Consider the following 26412-nt stretch of genomic DNA (forward strand, 5'->3'; position numbering starts at 1 on the left):
ACGCAGACGGGGTGGCGCGGAGAGAAGGTGGGGCAGGGAGCGTGGCACGCGCGTGCGGCTGGACATGTTGCACTCGCGGTCGGTGCGGGAGGGATGGGCTCCAGGGACAGTGTTGCATCCCTCGCACCTGACAGTGCAGGTGCACAGCGGAGATCAGGATTGCAGGATGGGATCCAAGAGGGGGAAGGCGCAGGTGGACGGTGAAAGGAGAAGCGGGTACGCTTTGTACGACAGAGCTAGGTGGGAGAAATTCTGGAGGTTTGGTACGAGGAGGCTGGGAGCCTGCCCGTCAGGCGGTCGGCGGGCGGGCGGCCGCGGAAGGGGCCGCGCCGATGCGGGTCGAGGGGCACGCTTAGCCCCGAAGGCCGGGCGGGCCCGCCCAGGGTCTCGGAGGAGCGTCACCGTGTCTTGTGAAGAGAGCGCTTGCTCTCCCTGCGAGACTGTTGGGAGGCCTGGGCCGCTGTTAGTTGTGAACCACTGAAGCTCGCTCGACCGCGTCCCCAGACGCTTGGCGGGAGAGGAGCTCCACCCTGTGCCCGGGTCCCGCCCCTGACTGTGGGAACCCCTGGCAGCATGGCCAGGACGGTAATATCTGGAGCCTGGTACTTGCAGCCTGGCCCCTTTCCGGCTCACGAGGACCAAATCTGTTCCTGGGGCGCCACAGGGGCTCGCTGGAGCATTCTGGATGGCTCTGCAGGAGCCGTGGCTCAGGACAGGCTGGCCGGCCGGCCGGGTAGGTGCGCTTCGCCTACAGCCGGCGGGGCCCGCACGGCTGTCGGTAGGTGCGGGGCCCGCACGGCTGTCGGTAGGCGCGGGGCCCACACGGCTGTCGGTAGGCGCGGGGCCCGCACGGCTGTCGGTAGGCGCGGGGCTTGTGTGGTGCGTGCCTGTGCGCTGTCCAGTGCTGAAACCTGGTGCTCCCCTCTCCCCCTTCCGCACTCTGCTCTCTCGTGCCACGCTGTACCCCGGGTGAACGCAGGCGTGAGGGTGAAAGGTGGCCGGTGTCTGGGTGTCACTCGGTGTGTGTGGCACATGTTGTGAGAACAAGTGGGCCCTTTATGTTGGTGTTGGCTTAGCGATGTTGAGCAGAGCCAGAAGTGGGAGCGTCGAGAGCGTAAGGCGTGGCGAGCTTCCGCGCGTCGGGGCCGAGCGCCCGGCCGAGGCCAGGCGCGGTGCGCTTGTGGCGTTGGGGCCAGTGGGGAGCGCGGCTGTCCTGATGGAGATCCTCTTGGGGTCCGTCCTGGGACACCGGCAGCCCCGTTGCAGTGGCTGCGGGGCCTCGGGCAGTGGAAGGCGTCTGCCGCGTCCGTGCAAGGGTGGCCTTTGCGAACGTTCTCTCGAGCGGCTCCGGTTTGCCCAGGCGCTCCGCGTGGGGTTTGCTGGCAAGGGAGAGAGGGGAAGGGGTGGTTGCATCGGGCCCCCGTGAGCATCACGCCATTTCGGGTGGGCCGTGGCGTCGGGGTGGTGCCTGGGCCGTGATCGGGCCCCCGTGAGCATCACGCCATTTCGGGTGGGCCGTGGCGTCGGGGTGGTGCCTGGGCCGTGATCGGGCCCCCATGAGCATCACGCCATTTCGGGTGGGCCGTGGCATCAGGGTGGTGCCTGGGCCGTGATCGGGCCCCCCATGAGCATCACGCCATTTCGGGTGGGCCGTGGCGTCCAGGTGGTGCCTGGGCCGTGATTGGGCCCCCATGAGCATCACGCCATTTCGGGTGGGCCGTGGCGTCGGGGTGGTGCCTGGGCCGTGATCGGGCCCCCATGAGCATCACGCCATTTCGGGTGGGCCGTGGCGTCAGGGTGGTGCCTGGGCCGTGATCGGGCCCCCGTGAGCATCATGCCATTTCGGGTGGGCCGTGGCGTCAGGGTGGGGACTGGGCCGTGACTCCCGGTGGGCGGGGGGCTGGGTGCGTGGCACGTGTGACTGAGGCCTGGCACGTGGGTTTGCTCACCGTTTCTCTCCTGTTGTGGTTTTGTTGCAGTTCCTCCGCAGATTATCAACATCTCGTCAGACATCACGGTGAACGAAGGCAGCAGCGTGACCCTCATGTGCTTGGCCTTCGGGAGACCGGAGCCCACCGTCACCTGGAGGCATCTGTCTGGGAAAGGTAAGAGCGCACAGGCCGAGGGGGCTGACTGGCACCTCGGGTGAGATGGGTGAGCTGGCACGGGGCAGAGGCGTGGAAGAGGGGGGGGCCACCCGACCGTGTCGACGCGGGCGTCCCACGGGTCCCAGTGTCCCCTGAGGAAAGCGTTGCGGGTGAGCCGGTTTCGCTACTGTGCTGCCGCCCCTGCTAATCTGTGTTGCCTGTTGCTGTGGGTGTCGTGCCCCCCGATCTGTGTCTCTGCGGCACTCCCGCCGTCGCGCCGGGCCGAAAAGGGCGCTCCGGCCACGTCGGGCCGTCGCCGAGGCTCGGAGCTGCCCGGCTCCCTTCTGCAGGGGCGGCAGCTGGGGTGCCTGTAAGGGATGGAGGAGAGCGGGGGAGCTTTTGCCCTGCTGCGGCGTGTCCTTTGTCCTGGCTGTCTGAGGGCTGGAGCTTCTTTGGTTTCTTGTGCCAGCGCATTAGAGGTTTAGGCGTTTAGAGGCTGGTTCCTTCCTTGAGAGGTGGAGCGGGGCGGCTGAGAGAAGAGAGCGAGGCTGGCGGCGTCGCGCTTGGCCAAACGGTGACGGGGACACGAACGGGTCCTCGCCCGGCCTCGGTGAGTGACTTTACGCTCGCTGACTTTGCCGCTCGTCGTGGAGGAGGTGCGCGAGGACGTCCGGCTACGGGCTTTGTCCCGGCTGGGCTCCCGTATGCTTTTGCCGTGCCCGTGCCCGACTTTTAGCTCGGTCACGTGCAGACGCCTGCCTTTTTATCCCCGTACTGTCTTGCAGGTCCCTCCTGGGACGGTCCTCTGGGGCGAGGCGAGCGAGCCGCCCGCTCAGGGGAGCGTCCGCCTCGGGGGGCCTCGGCGTCGTCATCCCTGCCGGGAAGCGGCGCACCAAGCGGCGCGCACCCGGGTGCGATATCCCGGGGCCGGGTGGGCGGCCGTGGTGTGCGCCCCCACGTGGGAGGCGTGACCGGCCAGCAGGTGCTGGGGATGGGGCGTGGGGGGGGGCCTGGGTGCCAGGCGAGCTCGGGGCTGGCCCGTGATTGGGAGCAGAGACTAGAGATACCTGTGTGTCGGTGTGAGTGCTGCAGGGTGGGGGCTGCGGGAGGCGATGAGGCGTGGGGAGAGAATAGGCAAGGGGTAAAGCTTTCTGGAGCGCTGGGACGCGCGTGCAGTGCACTGCTTGCAGTATGGGCAGCCGTGGTGGCCCGTGGGCCCGCCAGATAGCGAGACAGCCTGTTTGGTGGCAGCGGCAGCGTTTGCGACGTGTCCTCTGGACGTCGCTGTCTTTGGCTGTCCCGTTTGTGTCGGGTGTGCGCTCCGGAGCTTGAGGGAGCGGGGCACAGGGTGTCGTGCCCGTGTCCAGCTTCCCCTGATGCAGGGGTTTGGGAGGTGAACGCCAATTATGTCTGGGAGGGGGCCGGCACATCGCTCCGAGGGCGGACCCGAGGCCGGCCCGGCGCCTAAGCGAGGTGGTGGGAACGCCCGGCAGGGACGGCGTGCCGTCCCTACCGTTCACGTTGCCCCTGCTGCTGCTGCTGAGCGCTCACGCCTTGATGCTGCGGCGTGCGTGCGTGCCGGGCAGAGGGGTCCTGCCACAACTTTGGGTGGGAAGGAGGGCCGGGTCGGACGGGAGCTCCGGGGCCGCCCTTGGAGCCCTCGGAGCCCGTGCCCGGCTGGACAAGACGGGTGGCTGTGGCGGTGGATGGGGTGGGGGGTGCCCGTGGGGTCGGGGCCACCTCTGGGCCGGGAGGCATGTCCGCTGCTCATACCGGCTCGTGCCGTTTGCGCGTGGCAGGGCCTGGGTTCGTGAGCGAGGACGAGTACCTGGAGATCACGGGCATCACGCGGGAGCAGTCGGGCGAGTACGAGTGCAGCGCAGTCAATGATGTGGCTGTCCCGGACGTGCGGAAAGTGAAAGTCACTGTGAACTGTAAGTGGTGGGGGGACGAGGTTGTCCTGCTCTGGAGCTGGGGGGCGGGGGAGGGAGGGCTCGGGGAAGTCTGCCGGGGTGGGCACGGGCAGGGTCCGGAGCGAGCGTGAGGTGCGCGTGTCCCGCGTGGCATCGGCAGCCCTTGACAAGGGGAAGAAGTGGTGGAGGGGGGATCCCAGCGTGCGGGCAGAGCTCGGTTGGGGCTGGGGCTGGGGCGAGGGATACCCTTTTTTGGGGAGGGGATGATGCCCAAGGCGGTCAGGGGGAGCCTGCGAGGCCGGCGAGGCGCGGAAAGGCAGGGCTGGGTTGCGTCGCGGGGAGGAGGAAGGTGGGCCGTGCGGGGTTCCTCCCGGAGCTACGGGGCCAGGCGGCTGGAGTGAGCCGGATGCGTGCCGTGCCAGCCCTGCCGGGGCGGTGCAGGTCAGGTGGGCTCCGGGTGCTCGGGTGCTGGGGGAGCCCTTCCCAGGTGAGGGGGTCGAGCGTGGCGTGGGGTCAGGGGGCTGGCGAGCGGTGGAGCCGAGTCTCTGGCCTGGATGAGATGGTTGGTGTTGTCACCTCTGCGGGGGCTTGGTGTGCTCTGTGGCACGTGCAGGAGGATGTGGAGTTTATGGGGGGGCCGGGTCGGTGGGACGCGGGGCCGAAGCGGGGGGACAGGCAGGCCGGGGGGGGGTGTTGCGGGAACGTGCTGAGCGGTGGGCAAAGAGGGGACCGCAATGCAGGTATGGGGGCGATCCTGAAGGTCTCGGGGCGAGTGGTGTTTTGCTCCGGCCTGCCTCTCGGGGGCCCTCTGGGAGCTGGGGGGGCGCGGGCTGGCGCGGGAGGAGCGCGTCCGGCGCTGACGGGGTCGGCGGGCTCCGCAGACCCGCCGTTCATTTCCAACGCCAAGAACACGGGCGCCTCGGTGGGCCAGAAGGGCATCCTGCAGTGCGAAGCCTCGGCCGTCCCCGTGGCGGAGTTTCAGTGGTTCAAGGAGGACACCAGGTGAGGGGGGCCGGCGGGCACGCCGGCCGCGTGCCGGCTCCGGGAGCAGGGGGCTGGGGTGGGGGGGAGGCACCGACTGGGCAGCGTCGGCCGAAGAAGAGCTCGGGAGGGGTGGCGGAGGGCTGGCGCGGAGGCTCGGCGGCTCTCGGGAGCCGGGATCCCTGGGACATGCTGAGGGGCTGCTGGTGCACTCTGGCTGCTGGGGCGGGGGGGTGTTGGGGCCATTTTGCAGGCCGAGGGGTTTGTCACCCGGGGCGTGGGAGGGCCTCACGCGGTGCTGTTTGTTCGCCGAGGGAGGCGGGAGGTGGGCGCCGAGGCGGGGTCGGGCCGAGGCGGGGGCTGCGCGGGGGCCGGGCCTGTCTTCGGTGCCTTCTGAGACGTTTCCCGTCTTTTGGCGCGCAGATTAGCGAACGGCCTGGAGGGGGTGCGAATCGAGAACAAGGGGCGCATGTCCACGCTGACCTTCTTCAACGTGTCGGAGAAGGACTACGGCAACTACACGTGCGTGGCCACGAACAAGCTGGGCAACACCAACGCCAGCATCATCCTGTACGGTAGGTGCCGTTTCGTCCCGTCAAGGTGGAGCTGCGCGTGGCGTCGGAGCGAGAGCGACGGCCGAGGAAGCCGGGCGAGGCGGGCGGGCGGGCGGCCGGCCGGCCCCGGGGCGGCTTGACGGGATGCGGAGGATCTCCTTGCGCGGCGGCCGGCGGATCGGTGAGGTCGAGCCGGGTCTGAAGAAGCTCGCGTGGACCGCGCCGCCTGGCTGTGCAGCGAGCGCCTTGGAGGAGGCCCAGCCCAAGGGGCCGTTCGGTGGCTGCAGCGCCCGCTCAGCCGTAGTTGTCGGTGGCGGTGGCACTGGTGGGGGGGGGGTGGTTGTGGCGGCAGCCGGCGGCCACAGAGGTGCCCGTGGAGGCCCGCCGAGAGGCGTGGGCCGGGGACGGAAAGTGGCGCCGGGAGCCGCGCGTCGTCGCTGGAGCGCCGGGCGCAGTCTCCTTCGGCAGGTGAGCGGGCGCGTGGCGGCGGCGGGGCGCGGCGAGCGGCTGGCTGGGTGCTCTTTGGCGGGGTAGCTTTGAGTGGGGTGCAGGTGGGTGTGATGGCGAGGCGGGCGGCCGGTCCGCGGCGCTGCGTTGGGAGCGCTCAAGGCGGCTGGGCGTGAGCCCTGCCGGACCTGGAGGCGGTCGGTGCGGAAGGAGTCCGGAGGCGTGACGGTGGCACGGCGGAGCACGCTAGCGTCCTTGTCGGAGGCCGGCTGCGAGGGGTGCGCGTCAGGGTCAGCAGTGTGGCTAGGGACGCTGGCGGCAGGCGCGCGTCCCCGGGGGCTGTGCCGCGTTGCCGTTTGTGAGCTTGCAGGGTCTCTGCGGCCGGCTGCGGCGGGCGAGGGGCGGTCGATGGGGGCCGTGTGGGTCATGTGGCCTGGGTGTGCTGCAGAGGTGGGATGGAGGGGAAGGGGTTTGGGGAGACCGGGCGAGTGGTTGGTGGGAAGGGTGAAAGGGCTGGGGAGGGGGGGGTGACTTAGGGGCCGGGGAGGTGGCGGGGGCGCGGGGGGAAGGTGGTTGACGGGGCTGGAGTTGGGGGCGAGGGGGCCCCTGGGAGGTGTGACGTGTCAGCCAGGGAGTTGAGGCAGCATGTGAGGGTGTCAGGAGTCAGTGAGGGGTTGTCCTTGTGCAGGTAGGTTGCTGTGGGTGGTTGGGGGGGGGGGCAGCAGGAGCCCTGATGCGAGGCGAGGGGCAGCGTGTCCCTTGGGGTGGGGGGGGGCTAGCGGTCTGGGGCTCATAGAGTGTGGGTGTGCAGAGAGGTGGGGATGGCTGGGGCCCAGGCCCACGCAGCTGGGGTGTCTCTGGTGGTGGGGTGGAGGGGGCTTTGTGTGTGTGTGTGTGGCGGGGGGGGTTGTGCCTGTGCAGTAGGACGTGGTGGTGATGGCACGGAGGGAGATTCGTGAGGAGCCAGGCAGGGGAGGCTGGTGGGGAGGGAGGGAGTCCAGAGCGTGTCCTGAGGAGCGGAGCAGGAGCTGGGATGTTAGAGGAGCAGGAGCTGGGCTGGTGGAGGAGCAGGAGCTGGGCAGGTAGAGGAGCCGGAGCTGGGCAGGTAGAGGAGCAGGAGCTGGGATGTTAGAGGAGCAGGAGCTGGGCAGGTAGAGGAGCAGGAGCTGGGATGTTAGAGGAGCAGGAGCTGGGCAGGTAGAGGAGGTAGGGGCAGGGGTGTGGGCCGTTGCCTTGCCAGCTAGGGCCCCTGGCGCGTGGTGGGCCCTCCCAGGTGAAGGGGTCTGGGGGAGTGCAGTTGTTGGGGGGGGTGAAGGGGGCAGCGTGGCAGGTGGCAGGAGGGGAGCTGGGGTCCAGGGGTCCCGGGGGTGGCAGCCTGGGGCTCGAGGCTGTCTGCAGTGTGAGGTAGTATGTGGGGTGGTGATGGGAGCTATTCAGCAGTGGTTGGGAGGGGGGGTTGCACTGGTGGTCTGTCCATCTGGCCTGTCTGGGCAGGTGGGAGCTGGCACGCTCGGGGGGGGGGGTCGGGAACGTGGCATTGGGGAGTGTGAGCAGGGTGGCCAGCGAGGCAGTTTGGGGTGTCTAGTGGGCTCTGCGGGTCTGGAGCAGAGAGGATATGGACTGTGTGTGCTGGGGCTGGTGGCTGCCTTGGGACCGCATGTGCTGGGGTGCTGGGGGCAGGTGGCCGCATTGGTCCCAGGACTGTGTGTGCTGGGGGCAGGTGGCAGCATTGGTCCCAGGACTGTGTGTGCTGGGGTACTGGGGGCAGGTGGCAGCATTGGTCCCGGGACCGCGTGTGCTGGGGTGCTGGGGGCAGGTGGCAGCATTGGTCCCAGGACTGGGTGTGCTGGGGTGCCGGGGCTGGTGGCCGCCTTAGGACTGGGTGTGCTGAGGTGCTGGGGGCAGGTGGCAGCATTGGTCCCAGGACTTGGTGTGCTGGGGTGCCGGGGCTGGTGGCCGCCTTGGGACTGTGTGTGCTGGGGTGCTGGGGGCAGGTGGCAGCATTGGTCCCAGGACTGGGTGTGCTGGGGTGCCGGGGCTGGTGGCCGCCTTAGGACTGGGTGTGCTGAGGTGCTGGGGGCAGGTGGCAGCATTGGTCCCAGGACTTGGTGTGCTGGGGTGCCGGGGCTGGTGGCCGCCTTGGGACTGTGTGTGCTGGGGTGCTGGGGGCAGGTGGCAGCATTGGTCCCAGGACTGGGTGTGCTGGGGTGCTGGGGCAGGTGGCAGCATTGGTCCCAGGACTGGGTGTGCTGGGGTGCTGGGGCAGGTGGCAGCATTGGTCCCAGGACCGCGTGTGCTGGGGTGCTGGGGGCAGGTGGCAGCATTGGTCCCAGGACTGGGTGTGCTGGGGTGCTGGGGGCAGGTGGCAGCATTGGTCCCAGGACTGGGTGTGCTGGGGTGCCGGGGCAGGTGGCAGCATTGGTCCCAGGACTGGGTGTGCTGGGGTGCTGGGGGCAGGTGGCAGCATTGGTCCCAGGACTTGGTGTGCTGGGGTGCTGGGGGCAGGTGGCAGCATTGGTCCCAGGACTGGGTGTGCTGGGGCTGGTGGCCACATCATGTGTCTTGCAGGTGTTGTGCTCCTGGGCAGGTGCAGAGTGGAGGGGCTTGGGGGGCTGGTGGAGGTGAAGGAGAGTTGCGTGGCTAGGGTTTCGGGGTGCTGAGGGAGGTGGGGCTCGGCCGGGCTGGGCCAGGCCAGGTAGTGGAAAGAGGGAGAGCGGCCTCACAGTTGTAGTGCTCTGGGCTGGGGTGAGGTCCATTAACGTGTGAGGAGGGAGGTCGAGGGGGATGCTGGCCGGGCACGAGGGTGGTCCGGCTCCGTCTGTAGGCTGGGTCGAGGGGGATGCTGGCATCCCACTGTGTCAGGAGCCACGGGTGGTTCTGGGGATGCGTTTGGCCACGGGGTGGGGGTCTGCGAGTGTTCGTTGCGCCGGGAGCGGGGAGGTCGCAGCACTCGGAGCGATGTGAGCGTCCCTGTGAGTCCCGCAGGCCCGCGGGTGCCGTCAGCTCCGGAGGCTGCGTCGGCTCTCCGGGCCCCCCCCGGGGCCCACGCGTTCCTTCTCGGCCTCGGAGCCCCCCGGGGGCTTGGGGGAGGCCTGCGGGGCAGAGCAGGGTGCGTTGTCTGTCTGAGGTGCGGAGCCTTTGAGGGGGCTGCTGGGGCAGTCGTGCGGGTGAGGGCGGAAGGAGCGTGTCGTGGGGCCTGGTGGGCTATTGGGATCTCCTGAGAAGACCTGGGGGGGGGGGGGTGAAGGAGCGCGTCAGGGTCTCCCCGGGAGCTCGGGGTGCGGGCGAGGGCTCGGGGCGCAGGAGGACTGCGTCCTCTCGGCACATGTCGGTGTCTGGCCAGTTCCTGGACGTCTCTGGGATGGAGAAGGATGGGTGGGTGTGTTTCTGGCGCGGTGGTGTTGGGGCCCTTCCCGGAGGTTTGCGGGGCCGAGGGTGCGGTTCGTGCGGGTGTTAGGGGGTTGTGAGTTAGGGCCTTGGCGTTGCCCGGCAGTCTCTGTGGCTGAGGTGGGGGGGGGTCTGCAGGGGATGTGTCGGAGGGACGCCGGTCTCAGTGGGATGCTTGGGTCCTGCTGTGTTTGTCTCGTGTTCCCGCAGGGCTCTGCCTGAGGGCTGGGTGCCGGGGCGGGGAGGGGGGGTGTTTCTGTGGCCCTTAGGCGTGTTGGGGGGGGGGTCTCAGTGGGTACTGGTGTGCCCCTTGGGCTTGTGTCGGGGGGGGGGGTCCCTCTTGGGCATTGCGCAGGGCTGGCGTGGGCGTTGCGAGGGCCGGAGGGTGCTCGCGCAGGCCTGCCAGGCAAGTGGGGGGCGGGGGGGGGGGTGCATGCGTCCCTCCTAGTCTGGCTTTGCTCCCGGGGCGGGGGGAGGGTGGTTTGGGGGGGGAGAGGCGGGTGCCAGGGGAGGCCGTGGCCCTCCTGGAGGTGTGGGGAGCACCGTGGGACTGGGACGCTCCCCGGGGCGCGTCCCTCTCAGTGGCGAGGCTGGCAGAGGGCAGTTTGCGGAGGGCCGTGGCCTGGGGGGGGGGGACAGAGGTGTCCCCCCTAGGGGCCTTGGGCAGCGCGCGGGGGTGTGGGGAGGGAGGGCCGGCGCCCCCTAAGAGGGGTGCTCTATGTGTCTGGGAGGGGTGCTCGGACCCGTCCTACTGGGGAGCTGCCTTGTTGCTGGTGAGGGCTGCTCGCCTCCCTGGTAGAGGGGAGCCGCGTCCCCTTCTTGGGGGGCTGCTTGTGTCCTTGTTGGAGGGGAGCTGTCTCTCTCTCTGAGAGGGATGCTTGCTTCCCTCTTCTAAGGGTGCTGGCACCCCTCAAGGGAGGGGAGCAGTGGCAGCACCCCCCCCAAGAGGGAGGCTGGCCCAGCTCCTGTCTATGAGGAGGGGTGCAGGCTCCCTTCTTCCTAGGGGGATCTGAGCATCCCTCTGAGAGGGCTGGGAGCCCCCCCCCCCCGCCCCCCCCCCAAAACCAGGGGATGGGTGTCTCCTTCTTAGAAGGGTGCTGGCACCCCTGTGCCTTTGAGGGGGTTGCCAGCACCCTTTACAGAGGGGAGCTGTGCCAGCGTTCCTCCTAGACGGGTGCCCCCAGTCCATCTGAGGTGGGGATGCCAGCGTCCCCTGTTAGAGGGATGCTGACATCCCTTTAAGGGGGGGATGCCTGCTGTGCCCCTTAGATGGATGTTGCCGTCCCTTTGTTGGGGAGGGGGGGTGCTGGCACTCTTTAGAGGGATGCTAGCCTTCCTCCTTAGAAGGGTGTCTGCAGCCCTCGGGGGTGGGGGGTGCCTGCTTCCCCCTCTATAGAGGGCTCCTGGCACCCCTCTGGGGGGGGGGTTCCCCCCTCCATAGAGGGGTGCTGGCATCCCTTTGGGGGGGGTTCCCCCCCCAATAGAGGGGTGCTAGGAGCCCTCCACTGGGGGAGGGGGTGGCTGGCCGCCCTCTCTGTCTGGGAGGGCTCCTGGCTGCCATCTAGGAGGGATGCTGGTATCCCTGTTAGAGGTGAGGTGCATGTGTCTCTGTCTTAGAGGGAGGTGTGCCTCCTGCTAAGTAAGTGCTGCCAGGCTCTCTGCTGAGGGTGGCTGTGTCACGTGTGGTCCCTGTGGGGGTTGTTGTGCTGGGGAGGGTGGGGGGGGTGGTCTCCGTGTGAGTGGCTCGCCGTGGGCCTCTTGGGGTACAATGGTGTGCAAGGTGTGTGTGGTTGGTGGGTGCCTGGGTGTTGTTCTCTTGGTGGGCTGGGTGTGGAGGTGGGGGCTGTCTGCTGGCCGGCAGTGTGGGGGCCAATGGGAAGCTGGGGTGCGGGGGCTGCCCGTTGGGAGGGGGCTGGCCAATGGGGCCGGGCCCTTTTGGGGGGGCTCCCGCCCCAGCCCCCCTGGCCTCCCATAAGCCCTAGGGGCCAGGAGCAACCGTGGAGCGGAGCAACCGGGGACGAGCAAACGGGGGCACTTCTTAGCGTGGCACTTTGCGGGGCCCGGGGCCCCTCACTCTGCCCGATTCCCAACAGGAGGGCCTGGGCAAGCCTCTCGGCTCCCAGCCCCTGGAGCTCCACAAGACGGAGGTAAGGCTTCGCTCGTATGGGGGGGGGGGATACCCCCCTCCCCGTACCAGCCCAGAGGTCTACCCAGGCACCACACTTAGGCTTGCACGAGCCTCTCGGGCCCAGGCAGCCCCAGGCCCCACAGGACAGGGGACCCCCCCCCTCCCCAGCTCGCCTGCCCTCTAGGCTTGAGGCCTGCCTGGGGCTGGAGGACCCCAGCCTTCCCCCCCCCCCCCCCCGGAGCGAGGCCCCCCCACCAGGCAGTCCAGCTCTCCCGGGACGCCCGGCCGGCTCAGCACCGCGGACAGCGTGCTCGGCCTCGGCCTCTCCCCGGAGGGCCCTGCGGAACAGGCCCGAGGCCGATGCTGCCCTGCACCAGAGCCCCCCACCCTCACGCCCCTGCCGCTCGAGACCGACCCCACCTGCCTGTCTCTTCCTACCCGCGCTCCCTCGGCACGACTCACCCTACGGCTAAGGCGACGACCCGCCTCCATACGCGAGCTACCTAGCTCTCCCGGTCGCTGCCCGCCCCCCCGTGAGTGACTGAGTAAGCAAGGAAGCCCCCTCCCACCTCCTAACAGACAGACACACTACACTTCAGGCAACTACCTCCCTCCCTTCCAGCCTGCAAGCCCTCCCACCCTGCTCCCACCACCAATACAACAAGCACACACACCCCCTGGCAACCACCCCCCAGCTAGCCACAGCTACTCCTTTCCATCACCCAAAGAAAGACTCAGCCCGTCACGCTGATGTCATTTGCTCTCACCCCCCCACCGCCACGCAGCCCTTCACCCGACAGCCGACTCCGACCGCCCTGCCCCGAGGCTTCCCCATCCCAGCTGTCAGCCTCCCCGCCGCGACGCCAATGAGCTCCAGGCGACACCGTCTTTCTTTCCACCATTACAAGACACCTTTATTGTTGAGCCAGTGGCTGTCAGCAGCCACGCTCGGACGCCGCCCCGCTGCGCGAGGTCTTTCCGGGCCGAGCCTCCTCCCCTTCTCCCTCGCGCCGACGGGCAGCCCTGCAAACAAACACAGAAACGAACTCTGTGCGCAGCAGGCACGCGCCGCCAGTGCCTGGCTGCACGTCGCTAGTCTCGTAGGCCCCGCGACAGGTAGGCGGGCTAATCATCTCCTCCTGGCGGTCCGAGCCGCGCTGACCAACGGCCCCGCTGCCGGGCCGCTCCCCCCGCTCCGCCGGCCGTGTGCGGACGCCTAGAACACAAAAAAAGAAAAGCAGGCCCTCAGGCACCTCCCAGCTCCGGCCGTCCTGAAAAACACATCGCATGACCCCGCCACCGCCGACTCCAGGTGACCCTCGTGCCCCAACATGCCACCCCCCCCGGCCCCCCACCCCCCCCACACACTTTGGGTGTTGAATCACACCCAAACAAACACAACTGTTTCCATGCAACCTCGCAGGCTGCTTGCTCCCGCGCCGCTACCCTGCCGATACACACATACCCTCTCCGGCGCCCCAAGCCAGCGACTGACTGACTTCTTCTACCCTTCCTGCCAGCCCCGCGGTGCTCTACTCGGCACGCTTGCGCCCGCCTCCTGCCATCCAGAACAAACTGTACCGGGCTCAGAGGCCCCCCCTCTCCACAAACCAAAAAACAAACATCACACTTCACATCACCTTACTTATTTTTCACTTACTTTGCTTAACTAACTAACTTACTTACTTAACGTAACTAACTTACTTTACTTACGCTACTTACTTATCTCTTACCTAACTAACTTACTTACTTAACCTAACTAACTTACTTAACTTACTCTACTTACTTTACTTTACTTACTTACTTAACTTTTACCTAACTTACTTAACTTAATTGCTTTTTACTTACTCTACTTTACTGGCCTAACTTACTTTGCTGACTTCACTTCACTTACTTTTACTTACCATACTTTTTACTTACTTTACTTTACCTTACCTTCTTTACTTACTTATTTTTATCTATCTTACTTACTGACCAACCAGCCTACCTACTGATACTTACTACCCAAATTACTTTCTTCCTACCTACCCAACTTACACTTACTGACACCGACATCGCTTGCTCAGCACACGCCAAACCCGACAGCGCTCGGCCCGGCCGCCCAAACTCAGGTCGGCAGTCCCACGCGACTCCCCGTGCGTACGCCCGCCCGAACCGCTGCCGGCGCTGTGTCCTTCTCTGCCTCCCCCCGGCCGCCTACTCGCAACGCTCCCCGTGGCCATAAAGGCCCCCTCGCCACCCTCCGGGCCCCTTCCCGGATCCGCCCGACACATAGCGCTCCACAGCGCCTCGCCCCGATACCCGGGTCCCCCGCGCCGGGCCGAGCGCCCCGCCGCGCGACCGCCGGCACCCGACCCACGCATCATCTGCCCCCGCGCAACACCACAGATACATCCCCAGACATCCCTACTGTCACCCACTCCTCACCCACCCGTGCCAGCCCCCTCAAATTCCAGACTGGCACGCGCGCAGGCGGCCTCCCGCAGCTCTCGGAGCCCCGATCCCTGCAGCCCCCTACGCCTGCTGACGCTCACGCTCGCTCTACCTCTCCGACCTCGCGCGGCTACCTGGGGCCCCGTTCCCCCTCCGCTCGGCTGGGCCCTCGCGCCGCACCTCCCTCCTCGCCCCCGCCCCTCGTGGCGGCCGGGAGGGTCCCTACCCTTTCCTACCCCCTGCTCCCCACACACGTGCCAGAAGCACTTCTCCACCGCATCACACTCCTCTAATAACCTCCAGGCAGCCTCCGCACCTCACCCCGGGGATGGCTCGGCCTCCCCCTCACCCTGCGTGCGAGAAATGCACGGCTCTCCCGACACCTGCTGCCACCGGTCCCTATGACACCCGCTACCGCAGGCCACGCGACGCTAAGGGCCCCGACGTCGCCGCCGGACACCCTCCGGCCACCCGGCGCTCCCGGGAGGCCACAACCTCAGCTGCCGTCTCTACGCCGCGGCCCTGCCGGCTCCCGCCCCGCACCGGTTCGGCCGTGGGGAATGGCACCCCGTGCCTCACCCTGCACTGCACCACCCTCCTGGAAAAGCTCTTTCGCGAGCTCCCACCAAAATCGTGCCGTTGCATTGCGCCCCGTCTGCCGGGAGCGGACGCCAAACCCGCCTCGGCGCTCCGGGCCACCCCTGACGGAGGAAGGAACCAAAACCAGCCAGAACCTACTCTCCTCCGCGCTAACCCCTACCAGCCCTCCACTTTGACACCCGCCGCAGCACTTCCGATCCCGCCTCGGCCCAGCTCCTCCCGCCCGGCGCTCCGGCCCGCCACTCCCTTCGCGACACCCGGCACCGTGCGGCCCGGACCCCCGCGGGGACGCAGCGCCGGCCGCTGCGGCGCGAGCCCCGGCCCTGGCAAACACTGGCGACTCCCTACGGCACGACGCAGCCAGGCAGCAGACACCATCTAGCATCTCCCACGTTACTGGCCACCCATGCGCCGTGCCAGCACGCGCCCCTCGCGTCGCGCTCGCGGCCCCCTACCTGCCGGTGGCCGGGTCCCGCCGCTCCTCCGAACCGCCTCCGGGCCTCGCGGCTCCCCTTCTCGACGCCGACGGCGAGGCTCCTGCCGTACGCATCCGGGCACCTCCGTCAGCACGAGGACGCAGCCCTTCATGCACCGCTAGGCGCCCCCCACCCCCCGCACCCACGACGGGGCTCCCCATGCGCGCCGAGGCTCGTCCTCTCCGGCCTGGCCCGCGTCCAGAGAGGCGCTGCTTGACGCGTGCCGGGGCGCTTTTCTGCCTGGCCCGCTCAGCACCGAACACGCCGCGGTCCTCTCGCTTCCGTGCTCCTGCCCCGCTGCGACGATGGCGCGCTTCCCGCGCGCCGAGCCCTCCATGTGGCTCCCGTTAGCTAACACGCAGCCACGTTACCGCACGCAACTCTGGCCATACACACCCTGCCCTGCTCCCGGGACATCCCTGCCTCCCTCCCGGGCCGCCCCCGCAGTCCCGTTCCCCCATACGACCCAGCATGACCGTGCACCCCCCGCTCCCCCCTCCCCTTCTGGGACTAGATGCTCCCAAACCCTGCACCCCAGTGTCGTCGCCCAGTGCGGCCTTCCACCGCCCCCACGCCCGGGTAGTCTCAGCTCCCCTCTGCTCCTATGCGGCCGGGACTCGGCCACCTCTCGGGACTCTCCTGCTCCCCACCTTCACCCACGACAATAAAAACCGACACCAGCATGCCCTACGCCACCAACGCACCTTACCGGACCTCGCAGGATGACACACCACGCCGATGGGTCCCCACGTTCAGCTCGGCGTCCTCTCCGGTACGGCTGCGCTCCCGGGGCTCATCCGCCTCCGGCGCCATAATGCCCCCTCCTCCAGAAGGGCAATGCCACACCAAGACCCACACCTTCTGGACAACAAGAGTGGCCCCAGGCCTGCATGCTGGGTATCATCACCACCCCCCCCAGGCCCAGGTCCGGGTTCTGGCCTGCTCTGGCCTCTCCTCCCGGCCAGAAGCCCTGTTCTCCCACCCACCGGCACGCACGTAGCACCAGTCCTTTCCAGCGGTGACACCTTCTGCCCGCCAGACGCCGTCTGCCCAGAAAACCCCGACGATGCCACCGTCCCAGACTTTGCCAGAGTCGACCCAGCTTCCCCCCACCGGCCCCTTTCCTCCCAGCCAGAGCGCCTCGCAGCACAGACCTTCTCGAGCCTGAAGGCCTGAAGAGCAAGGCCAGAAACTCCACCGAAGACCTCACCTCCTCGGGCCCCAGCCCCACGCACCCGCGCGAACCCCTCGGGCTGCCCTCCGCCGCCCCCCCCGCCGAGCCCGGCCCGGCTCTCCCCGGAACAAACACCAGCTCCGCAACTGCCAAGCCACATGGGCGCTCTTGTCTCCACCCTTTCCTTCCTGGCGACCGCGGCTCGCCCTGACACCCCCCCCGAAAGGCCTGCGCCGCGACCCTGGCCCGAAGGGCGCCCGCCTGCACAAACCTGACCACTGCAAACCCCTCGCCCTGTGGGACGGGACTGCTCCTGACACGGCGCGACCCGGCTCGCGCCCTGCAGCCCTGACGCCCGACTCCAGCAGGCCGAGCACGCCACAGTGCTCTCACCATGTCCGCAGAAAACACCCACCAGGCCTGGAGGATCCCGGCCACGATCGCGCACCCGAGGCCAGCCCGGCCTCACCGACAAGCTGTCTGCTGCACGCTCCGACACGCGGGCACCTCTGCCTGCGGGCAGCCGGTCCGGGAACAGCCTCCCCCTCAGACACGCTCCACCCTTCTGCCCCAAACACGCATCTGCCTCTCACCTTGCACCCCAAACCTGTGCCCACCTGCAGACCTCCCCTGCCACAGCAGACAACCTTCTCCGCTACCTCCCCTACTGCCCCCCCGCTCCCCTGAACCGTGTCCGCCGCGCCGAGCCGCCGCCCCCCGGCCCGTCCGGCGGCTGAAGCTCCGGCCCGCTCGGTCCGACCTGGGCCCCGGACGCGAGGCACGCGCTCGCCCGAAATCCCTCCCTTCCTCCTTCCCTCCAGGAGGCCGCAGCGCTGACAGCAAGCGCACCTCTACCCACCTTCCTCGCACGCTCTCGCCACTCTCCCAGCCGCCCTCCGGCAGGGACCCGGCGCCCCCGGGCCCCGCCTGACGCTCCCCACCTTCCCCCGGCGCTGGACCGCGTTCCCCTGCGACGTGCCGCCCCGAGGAGGGTCCCGGCCGCCACCTCCCTCTGCTGCTCTCCGCAGCCTGGAAGCCGCGGCCGCGGTGCTCCTTAACAGGCTCGGCCACAGACCTTACAACCGCGCTGCCTGGCAATGCCCTCTGGGGCAACACCTCTTGGGGGGGGGGGGCAGGTGTTGCACAAATAACCCCGCACACTGACCGCGCTGAAGCGGCAGGCGCCCCTGGCGGCACGGCCCGCCCCGGCCTCGCCACGCGGCTTCTCCCGCGCCGGGCGGAAAGGGACGGGCGTCCCCCGCGACGGCCGACCAACGCGCGCTCACCTCGGCCTGCAGCCTTCCCCGGCTCCTCCTCTTAGCTCCTTCTCTCCTCCTCGCAGGGCCCGGAGCGGTGCACGACGGCGGCAACGCGGCGTCCCGGGCGGTGACCTGCCTCTGGCTCTGGGGAGCCCTCCTCGCTCGCCTCTTCCTCAACTTTTGATAAGAGAGCGGAGGGGCCTGGGAAGCGACGCCACGCCTCCCCTCTGCCGCGGACTCGCCTCCCGCGCCGCGGGACGCCCCGACGGCCGCCCTCCCCGCGGGCGGCCGGGAGGGGGGCGCCCGCCGGGCACGCGGCGCGGCGGACGCCCGGCCCGACGCGCGGCCGCTCGCCTTTCCTGGCCCTCCGGGGACGCGCGGGCTCCTCCCGCCCCGGAGGGCGCCTCTCCGTCGGACACGTGCCACGCGATGCAGTCGGAAACGACGCCGAGCGTCCTCTTCTCTCGCCGCCTGCCGGGCGCCGCGAGCCTTCCCGCCGCTCGTTGCGCCGTACGGACCCCCCCCCGCCCCGCCACGCACCATCAAACTGTCCCTCGCTCGCCACCCTGCCCTCCGAGAAGGACGCTCCCCCACACACCTTGCTTCTCACGTCTCTGCCCGTCCCCTGTCCAGGCCACGGCGGCCACGCAGGGCGACCCATCGGAGGACCCTTCAACGCTGGCCGCCGGGCGGGCCCGCCACGGCCCTCTGGGTGGACTCGGCCCCGCAGCCCGCTCTCTGCCACCCCGTCGAGTCAACCCCCCTAATGCAAACACCCTGGCAAAGACCGACGTGCCCATCCCGACGTCTGCTCCCTGCACCCTATGGATGGCGCACACTACTCGGCTCCACCAAGCTACGGCCCAAACCAGCCTACTCCTTCCCAGACAGCGCTTCGCCCCCCTGCGCCTCCCCGGTCTCTCGCCTGCCTTCGCCGCCGCCGCGCCGACCCTCCTCCCGCAGCCGCCCTCCTCCGAGCCGCGGGCCTCCCGGCAGCGACCGACTCGATCTAAACCGCTCTGCGACCGGAACCCCAACGAAGCGCAAAACCCGACGGCCAAGGCCCGCGCGACCCATACGCCGGTTCCCCTGTGCCAAAGGGGACGTGCCCAAAGACGGCACTGTCCTCCGTCTGCAGTTCCCGCCCCTCTCGCCCGCCCGGGGCAGCAGTCAACCCGATGACCTCCCAGTGCCGACCCGGCCGCGTGGCTGCCGCCCCGGGGCTGGCGCGACCCCCTCGATTCCCTCCCGTCCCTTCCCGCGCCGAGGCTCGCCTCGGAGGAAGACGGCGCGCGGACCGACCGCTTCGCCGCCACGTCCCGACAGCCACCCGGCATCGGGCGTCCCAGTAACGCTTCTGCTCCAATAACCACTGAACCACTGATCGAGGAAAGCAGAATAGGCATTTATTCCCCCCCACACACACACAACCTCCCCCTGCCCCGAAATGCCACTTAGCCACCTTATCTCCCACCTGGCAGAAACCCTGCAACCGTGCAGGACATCGCGCCCGCCCGACAGCACAAACGCCCTCCGCCTGGGGCAGCGGCTGGCAGCCGGCACGGCCCTCGCTCAGCCTTCTTCGGCCAAAACGCCCCGGATGCGCCTTCGCGCCCGACCGGGCCCGCGTCACAGCCTTTGCACGGGCTGCGCGCCTCTCCCTGACTGTGCCGCTGCACCGCCTCCGCTATCCCCCCAAAACAACCCGGTAGGCTCTCCTCAAAACCCATGGGTCCACCCGCAACGGGTGCCCCTCCGGCGTCCCACAGGGCGCCTGGCCCCGACGGTCTCCGGCCCGCCCCGAAGCTGCGCCCGGCACCTGCGACGCGGCACGCTCCCCGAGCGGGCGCCCCGAAGCGACGCCCGGGGTCGGTCCGCTCCGCGCCGGGGCCTTCCCTGGCCGTCCCCTCACCCACCTGCTACCAGCCCCCCACTCCCAGCAGCTCACCACGGGTTTTCCCACTTTGCGCGACCCCCCCCCCCAGGTCAGACCGTTTCTCGAGCGCGTTCTTTCCCGCCCCGAGGAAGGACCAGCGCGGCAGGCACAGAGAGCCTCACCAAAACACGGGGACACGCGTATTAAACAAAAGCAGTTAGGACTCACAAAGACCACGCCGTGCGCCCGCTTCAACAGAACCACCGTGCCGCCTCCTCCTCCTCGGCCTCGGGGCGCCGCGACGCCCCGGCGGCCCGCGCGCCCGCCTTTCCCGAGCCGAACCGCGGCCCGCCCGGCGGTCCCCGCGGCCGACGGGCGCCGAGATCGGAGGGACGCGGGCCCCGGCCCGGCTCGCTGCGGGCGGGGAGCGGCTCCCCCCCTCCCCGGCGCTTCTCGTCCCTGCCTCCCGTAGGTTTGCTGGCTCGGGCCCCCCCGCCCGGCTGCAGGACGGCATTCGACTCTCTCGTGCCCTGTACAGTGCAGTTGTGAGGAACCTGGCGGGTGCGGAAGGCCGCCCGCAGACGGCTCCCTCCGGCCTTTATCCTCTCCCGCCGCCCGACCGGGGGGAGTCCTGCCGTGGGGCGTCTTCTTTCGTACGGCGATGAGGTCCGCTCTTGAGTTTCCGTCGATAATTGTATTAAAAAAAAAAGGTGAATATACTACCTGAGATTTGTGCATGTTACATTGTAGTTGTAACCTTTTCTAATTCGGCAAGAATAAGAGATGGTTGTGATTGTGCAGTGTATCAATAAAGTTTGACAAACTTTGTACCTTCGGGCCTTTCCTTCCCGCCTCGCGCGCTCCTCGCGGGTCACAAACCGCTCCCCTCGGAGGAGACGCCGCGGCGGCAGCCTCCGGCACTCGCCCCTGCTCCGCAGCCCTGCCAGGACGGCAGCTTGACCCAGCTCAGGGCTTGGGGGGGGGGAGCCGAGGCGAGCCGGGCCCTCGACGCACATCGCTGCCCGAGCCTCCCCCCCCAACCCCGGCACCGAGCTCCTCGCCACGACAGCCTCTTTCCAGACGCTGCATCTCTCCAGCAATGCTTCCAACCCGCTGTGTTCCTTAAAACTGTCCACCAGCTCCAACTCGCAGCCCATCCTCCCCGCACACCGGCCCTGCTCCTCTTGCCTGTGCCACCCCCCGCAACCTGTATGCACACAGTCCCTCACCTCCCCGGCCCAACCAGGGGAACCATCTACCACCCAGCCTCCGGCCCTGCCGCCGAGCCCGCGGCCTCGCCGCCGGCCCTGCCGCGCAGGCGCACCTACCTGTCGACAAAACCGCTGCAGCGCAGTGAACAGCCTCCTTTACTCTCGCCTGTGCTTCGCAAGACAGCCATTGGCTGACTCTTCTTTCCATGGGACAGCAGAGCCTGCCCCAGTACTTTGTTAATCATGTTCAAAAAGCGCCCACACAGACAAAAAACAAAAACAAAAACAAAAAACCCTCCGTCCCATTCACCCCACCCCAGCAACAGACACCAGCACCTTGCAAACAGGCAATGTTCGCTATGCCCAGGGGCAGCCTGGTGCACACGCTGCACAAAACCACGAAAAAAAAGGCACCCGACTGACCTGCACTGCCACCGAGCCGCACCGTTTTCCCGTGCCCACCCCGCACCGACGACTGGATGCGCGGACCTTCCCCGCGCTCCCGAGAGCCTGGAAAGGAAAACAAGTCCTCTCGGCTCCTGAACGTTCCCGCCTGTGAGGCGCACGCCCGAGCAGACGCCCCTTTCAGTGAAAGCACCCGTCTTGAAGGGTACGCACGGCCAGGGAGCGCGCCTGAGACCGGGCGAGAAAGGCGCCAGCCAGCGCTGCATGAGGACCGCCGACTCCGGGGGCGCGCAGGCTGGCAGGCATGACAGTGACCACGTGGGACAGATCGCTTCAGTGAGGGCACCTCACTGGGCGTCCCCATCACGGAAGGCCGATAGAGCCCTCACGCCTCCGAGCAGGCACTTACCTCCAGGGAGCAGACTGTTACGTGACCCGCATGGGACCAGGGCCTGGCAACTCCGCTCTCGTCCCCTGGGGCAGAGGCGGCCCGGTGACGCCTGCCCTCCCGCCCGCCCGGCACCGGCGCGCCTACCCGCCATGCTTTCCTCTGCGAACGCGAGCCGAAAAGCCCGGGCCGGGGAAACCTTTGCCGTGCCCCTCGGGAACTGCCTGGGGAAAGGTACACCCCTGCCCTCCCAAAAATGCTACAATGTCCCTAGGAATAAACCACGTGCCACCAAAATGCTCCTCTGCCCTGTCTTCGATACACGCAACAGCCCCCTCGGCAGCCTGGCGATTTGGGTACGCTAAAGGCCCTCCCCCACCTCCACCGGCTACATCGTTCCTGAGCCCAGCGGGGGTGCCTTGGCCCAAAAGCCTTCCTTTTAACCTCACCCTGTGCCCCACCTTGCAGAGCACGCCCAGGCGAGGCAGCGCGGCGCGCCCCGGGCGGCAGCCAGCCACCAGGACCTCGGACAGCTCCCCAGCACCCCCTGCGCGCCGAGACCCGGCCCCCGCTGCCCGGCCCCACCGGCACCCGGCCGACCCCCCTTTCCGCTCCGCGGGCGGACGAAAGCTGCCCACCCGCAGCTAACAGCGCTCTCCCCAGACCCCCTCCTCTCGCCGAAGCCTGCCGCGCACCCCCCGCCTACTGTCCCCCAAGGAGCAGCCTCCAAAAGCGACCGCGAGCGGCGAAGAGAGCGCATAACCGCTCCGCTAGCGGGCAGCTCTCACAAAGGCCGCCGGCGCACCCACGTCCGCCCCAGCGACGCCTTTACGAAGAAACAGCCGGAGATGACAAACCTCGCAGCACCCGCACGGGTTGAGCCCTCCGGCAAGCACCCCCTTCCCTACGCGCAGCACCTATCACCCCGTCACCAGCCCGGCACGTGGGCGGACGAGCTCCCGCCTCGGCGCGCGTGAGCTGGCCCGTCGGGGCCGCACGGACGCTCCCCATCTGGCCCCCATGCTCTCCACCGATCTTAGGTCAGCGGTGGGAGCTCGGTGGCCCCCTGAGACCGTCATTTCCCCATGAGAAGCTGGGCAGGAGAGAGAAGCGTCACCGCTCACCAAGGCACGTTCTTCACGGCAAAGCTGGATACATCTCAATGCACCGAGTTGAGACACACGTCACCTCCTTAGCCCCGTCCTGCCCATTCAGAGGAACACCACACATCTCCAGAGGCGGCACGGGCCTCTTCTCCGGGCCGTGAGGCCACCGCGTCCCCTCCCCGTGGAGGGGGCTCTGCCTGCACCGGCTGGCCGAGATCTGACCCGACAGCGCTGCTCATGGGCGACCTTGACTGCCACTAACACAGTAACGGCCCGGGAAGGGGGCTCTGTGGAAAAGCGGGGCCGGCGGGAGCGCTCGGGACGCTCGTGCTTCCACCGTCGCTCGCCTCCCCGGGGCTCGGAATCGCTCCGCGGGAGCGGGAAGGCGCGGCGTGACTTTCCCGTCGACAGCTTCGTCGGCGAGGCGCCGCAGGATCGACGCGCTCGTGAGCCCGCCGCCCAGACACACACCGTACGTTTCCCCCCAGGAGCCATCACTGACGTTTCCCGGGGGGAGAAAGCCTGGCGGAAATGAGACGGGAGCCTTGCCGAGACACCGGGGCCTCCTGCCTCCTGCCCGAAGGCTCCTCTTCCCCTGGCTGCGATCCCACCGACACCAGGACCAGCCACAGCAACCCGCCCTAGTCCTTACATCCAAAAATACATACGTCCATCCATGCACCAGCCTCTTCCTTCGTACGGCTCTCTAGTTCCCGAACCCTGGCACCCGAGACCCCGTCCCTCTCTCCAACTAGGACGCTGGAGCGAAGGCAGAGCTTCCGACGGGAAAGCCCAACAAAGGCGGAGCTCCCCCCTTCCAGCCGCCCCGATGCGGCGGACCCGGTTCTCCCGCCTGCCACACCGATCGCTCCTCCTCTGCTTCCTCTATGACCTCCCTCTTTCCGCACCTGAGCATACACCAAAATTTCTCCCGCCCCTGCCAAATCCCACGCCCCGAGGGAGAGATGTGGACGCATCTCTGACAGCGACGCGAAACCGGCTGCACCGACCTCTCGACAAACCGAGCGCGGCCACGAAGGGGGCCACGCTCCCGTTCCTCCAAGGCCGGGCTCTCCAGCCGCTGCGCCCTTCCCGGACGCGGCGGGGTCGCGGCGAGCCCTTCCGCTGCGCCTGCCTGCACGTTACCCCTTTTTTCCCCTAAATGGCACCCGATGCACCAAAGGCGGGGGGGGGGGGGGGGGAAGCCCAGGAAACACAAGACCTCCCAAGGAAGGAGGACCCTTGAGCAAAAGCCAGCGGTGCTTCCGGCCACATCCAAGCCCTCAGCCCGAAAGCAGGGTGCCGTAGACCCAGCCGCGCGCCTCCTCCCAGGCCCCGCGCCCGGAACCGCACGCAGAGCCGTTGGGGCCAGAGGGCCTGTGGCTCGCTGGGCGCAGCCCCGGGAGGAGCCCTTCGCCCCGTCACCACCCGTGGGGCGCGCGGCCTCCCCAGCCAGGGAGCTGCCGCGAGGGGAGGAGCGGGGCGAGCCCCGAGGGGCTCGGGACGCCACGTGGGGCGCAGGACGGGGCCAGCACCACCAGCCTCTTACCTTGGGAGCTCGTCTGCAGGAAACAGGGCAGCGCCAGGAAGCTGCTGGGTACCCTGGGCATCGCCGCGCCCCGTCGCATCTCCGCAAGCCCCCAGGTGTCTCTTGGCCCCGGCGAGCTCGGTCCCCGCACGGCACACGCACACTCGCCCCGCTTCCCCCGGGCGCGCTCCTGTCCCCGAGCCCTGGCTGCGGCGCTCAGCCCCCTCCGAGCTACCCGAGCGAGCGGGCGCTGCTGCAAGGGAAGCGTCAGGGTCATCGGTCCTACCTTCTCGCCCCGGTCCCGAGGGACGGTCTGGCCTCGAGCCCCTCCGCTCTGGCCCGCAGAGCCTGGGGCGGGCGCCTCGGAGGATGCTGCGCCGTCTCGGCCGCTGGGAGAACGCAGCAGTCACGGGGCGGGCCGGAGGCGCGCAGGACCCGGCCAGACGTTGACGCGGCCAAGAAGGAAGCGGCGGCAAGCGCATCCATGGACGTGTCTGCAGCTGCACGCAGAGGCCTTCGCCGGCTCCTGGCTCCCGCTCGATCGCGCGAGGCGCCCCAGCCCCAGCCCCATCTCTCCCTCCCTCCCTGCCTCCCTGCCTCCCTCCCTCCCCAAATGTTACCGAGGAGCACAATCCATTCCCACCCCTTCCCTTTTCTGCAAACCTGCAGCTGAAGACGACGACCACCAGGAAAGCCTCTGCAAATCGCCAAACAAGCCATCGACGGAGAAAAGCCCCGACCCGCCAACCGAACAGGCCAGGAGTCTGGGCCGCAGCCGTGCGCCGAGGCACCGGGTTTCCTAAGCGCCCGCCTGACGCCGATGGGTCTCCTCCGGCCTTCGAACGCCGACCCGGGCCGCGGGCGCGACTAACACGGCCCGACCTCCGGCTCCACCTCTTCGGCCCAGGCCCCGGCGCCGCGGGACGCATCTCGGCAGCGTTGCGTGCCACGCGCCTGGCGGCGAACGCCGCGTGCGGCCTGACGACACTGCGGGCGGCATCTCGAGCTCCGCTCGGGAGGGGGACAGCTCACGCACGGAGCAAGGCAAAGAGGGCAGAGGAGACATCCGGCGGTCCCTGCCGGTGCGCGGGCGCCCGACACCCGTTGACTCACCGGAGGCCCCTTCGAGGCTCGCCGAGGCGCTAACCGTGGCCGTCGGCGCGTCTCTCGGCGAGGCCCGGGCGACATCCACCTCTTGTCTCTCGCGGCCGGGCGGCGCGGCGACGCGCTCCCTCCCTCCCGGCCCCCCTGCGCCGCCGCCGCCCTCGCGCCCCGGCTGCCCGCCGCCCTCCCCGAACTCACCTCCGGCGGGGCGCGGCGGACGCCGCGGCGCGGGGCGGCCCCCCCCGGCGCCCGCGGCAATGAGCACCACAACCAGACGGAGCAGCCACATGGAACAATTGTTTTAATGGACAGGCAGAGAGAGCCCTCCCCTCGCCGCCCCGGCGAGCCGCGGGCGCCCGGGGCCGCGCGCCCGTCCCCCCCCCGCCGCCGCTGCCGAAAGCGCCTCCGCGTCGCTTCCGTCCGCCAGGAAGGGGGGGGGGGAACCACGAAAAAAAGCCCGGACCCCCAAAATCGACTATAGGAGAAACCCCCGCCGAAAGTAAAGGGAGTTAATTTTTCCCACGTCGGATTCGGCCGACGGCGGGATCGCTGGGGACGGTCGGTGACCGATCCGTTCGCCTTCTTTTATATATATATACATATATACACACACACACACACGCACACGCACGCACACATATACATATATATATATATAAAACTGAGCTATATAGATCTATGTCTTGTCCTCGGCTCCGTTTACGCCCGCTCGCGTCGCGCCAACGTCCCGAGCGGCGCGGCCGAGGGGAACCGAGAGCGCCGCTCACCCCCCGACCGTCCGGAGGCGGGCGGCCGCCGCCGCTCGCTCGCGTCGCGCGTCCCGAGCGCCGCCGAGCCGAAGGCGGGCGCGAAACGCCGCGCGGGAACGCTTCGCGCCTCGACCGAGAAACGCTATCATCTCTTAGAAGACCGATACACACCTAACTCCATATACAGCATGCAGTAATGGCAGCAAAAGGACCCTGCTGAGAACTGTGGCTAGAACGCTAACAACGAAAAAAAAATTATATATATATATATATATATATATATGTATATTTATATATACTGTATATATATATCCCGTAAAAAGAATAAGCGTCTGCCACCGGCTCGAGGCGCGGCCGCTTTCCCGGCAGCAGTGCGGCTGCCGGCGGGACTCGCCGACCGTTCGCGCCCGCCGCCGCCGTCCCGCCTCGCGGGGACCGGGTTAACGAAAGCGCCGGGCGACCCGGCCCGCGGCGAACGCGTCCGGACCGTGCTTCGTCTCTCCGCTCCTTCCCCCGCTCTTCCTGGTTGGGTTTTTTGCACGTTTGTTTCTTAGGAACTAACAGTTCTAGGCTCATATCAGAAAATATAATTAAGAAAATCAAGGA

General features: G+C 68.3%; 1 protein-coding gene across 8 annotated transcripts in view; it reads left to right on the forward strand.

Moving 5' to 3' along the window:
- The window catches only part of OPCML (opioid binding protein/cell adhesion molecule like), a 361149-nt gene extending 343425 nt beyond the window's left edge, over positions 1–17724 (forward strand). For 4 of the 8 annotated variants that reach the window (XM_068916610.1, XM_068916612.1, XM_068916611.1 and 1 more), the window contains exons 5-9: positions 1980–2105; positions 3887–4021; positions 4882–5002; positions 5405–5556; positions 17523–17721. In XM_068916610.1, coding sequence (XP_068772711.1) covers positions 1980–2105; positions 3887–4021; positions 4882–5002; positions 5405–5556; positions 17523–17623 — 635 coding nt within the window. In that variant the 3' untranslated portion in view covers positions 17624–17721. Of the gene's footprint in view, positions 1–1979; positions 2106–3886; positions 4022–4881; positions 5003–5404; positions 5557–17522 lie in introns of all 8 variants that reach the window. The other 4 variants (XM_068916618.1, XM_068916616.1, XM_068916617.1 and 1 more) reach the window with 2 other exon arrangements.
- Positions 17725–26412: the final 8688 nt, after the last annotated feature.

The sequence above is a fragment of the Struthio camelus genome, chromosome 22 (assembly GCF_040807025.1).
Source record: "Struthio camelus isolate bStrCam1 chromosome 22, bStrCam1.hap1, whole genome shotgun sequence".
Classification (NCBI taxonomy): Eukaryota; Metazoa; Chordata; class Aves; order Struthioniformes; family Struthionidae; genus Struthio; species Struthio camelus.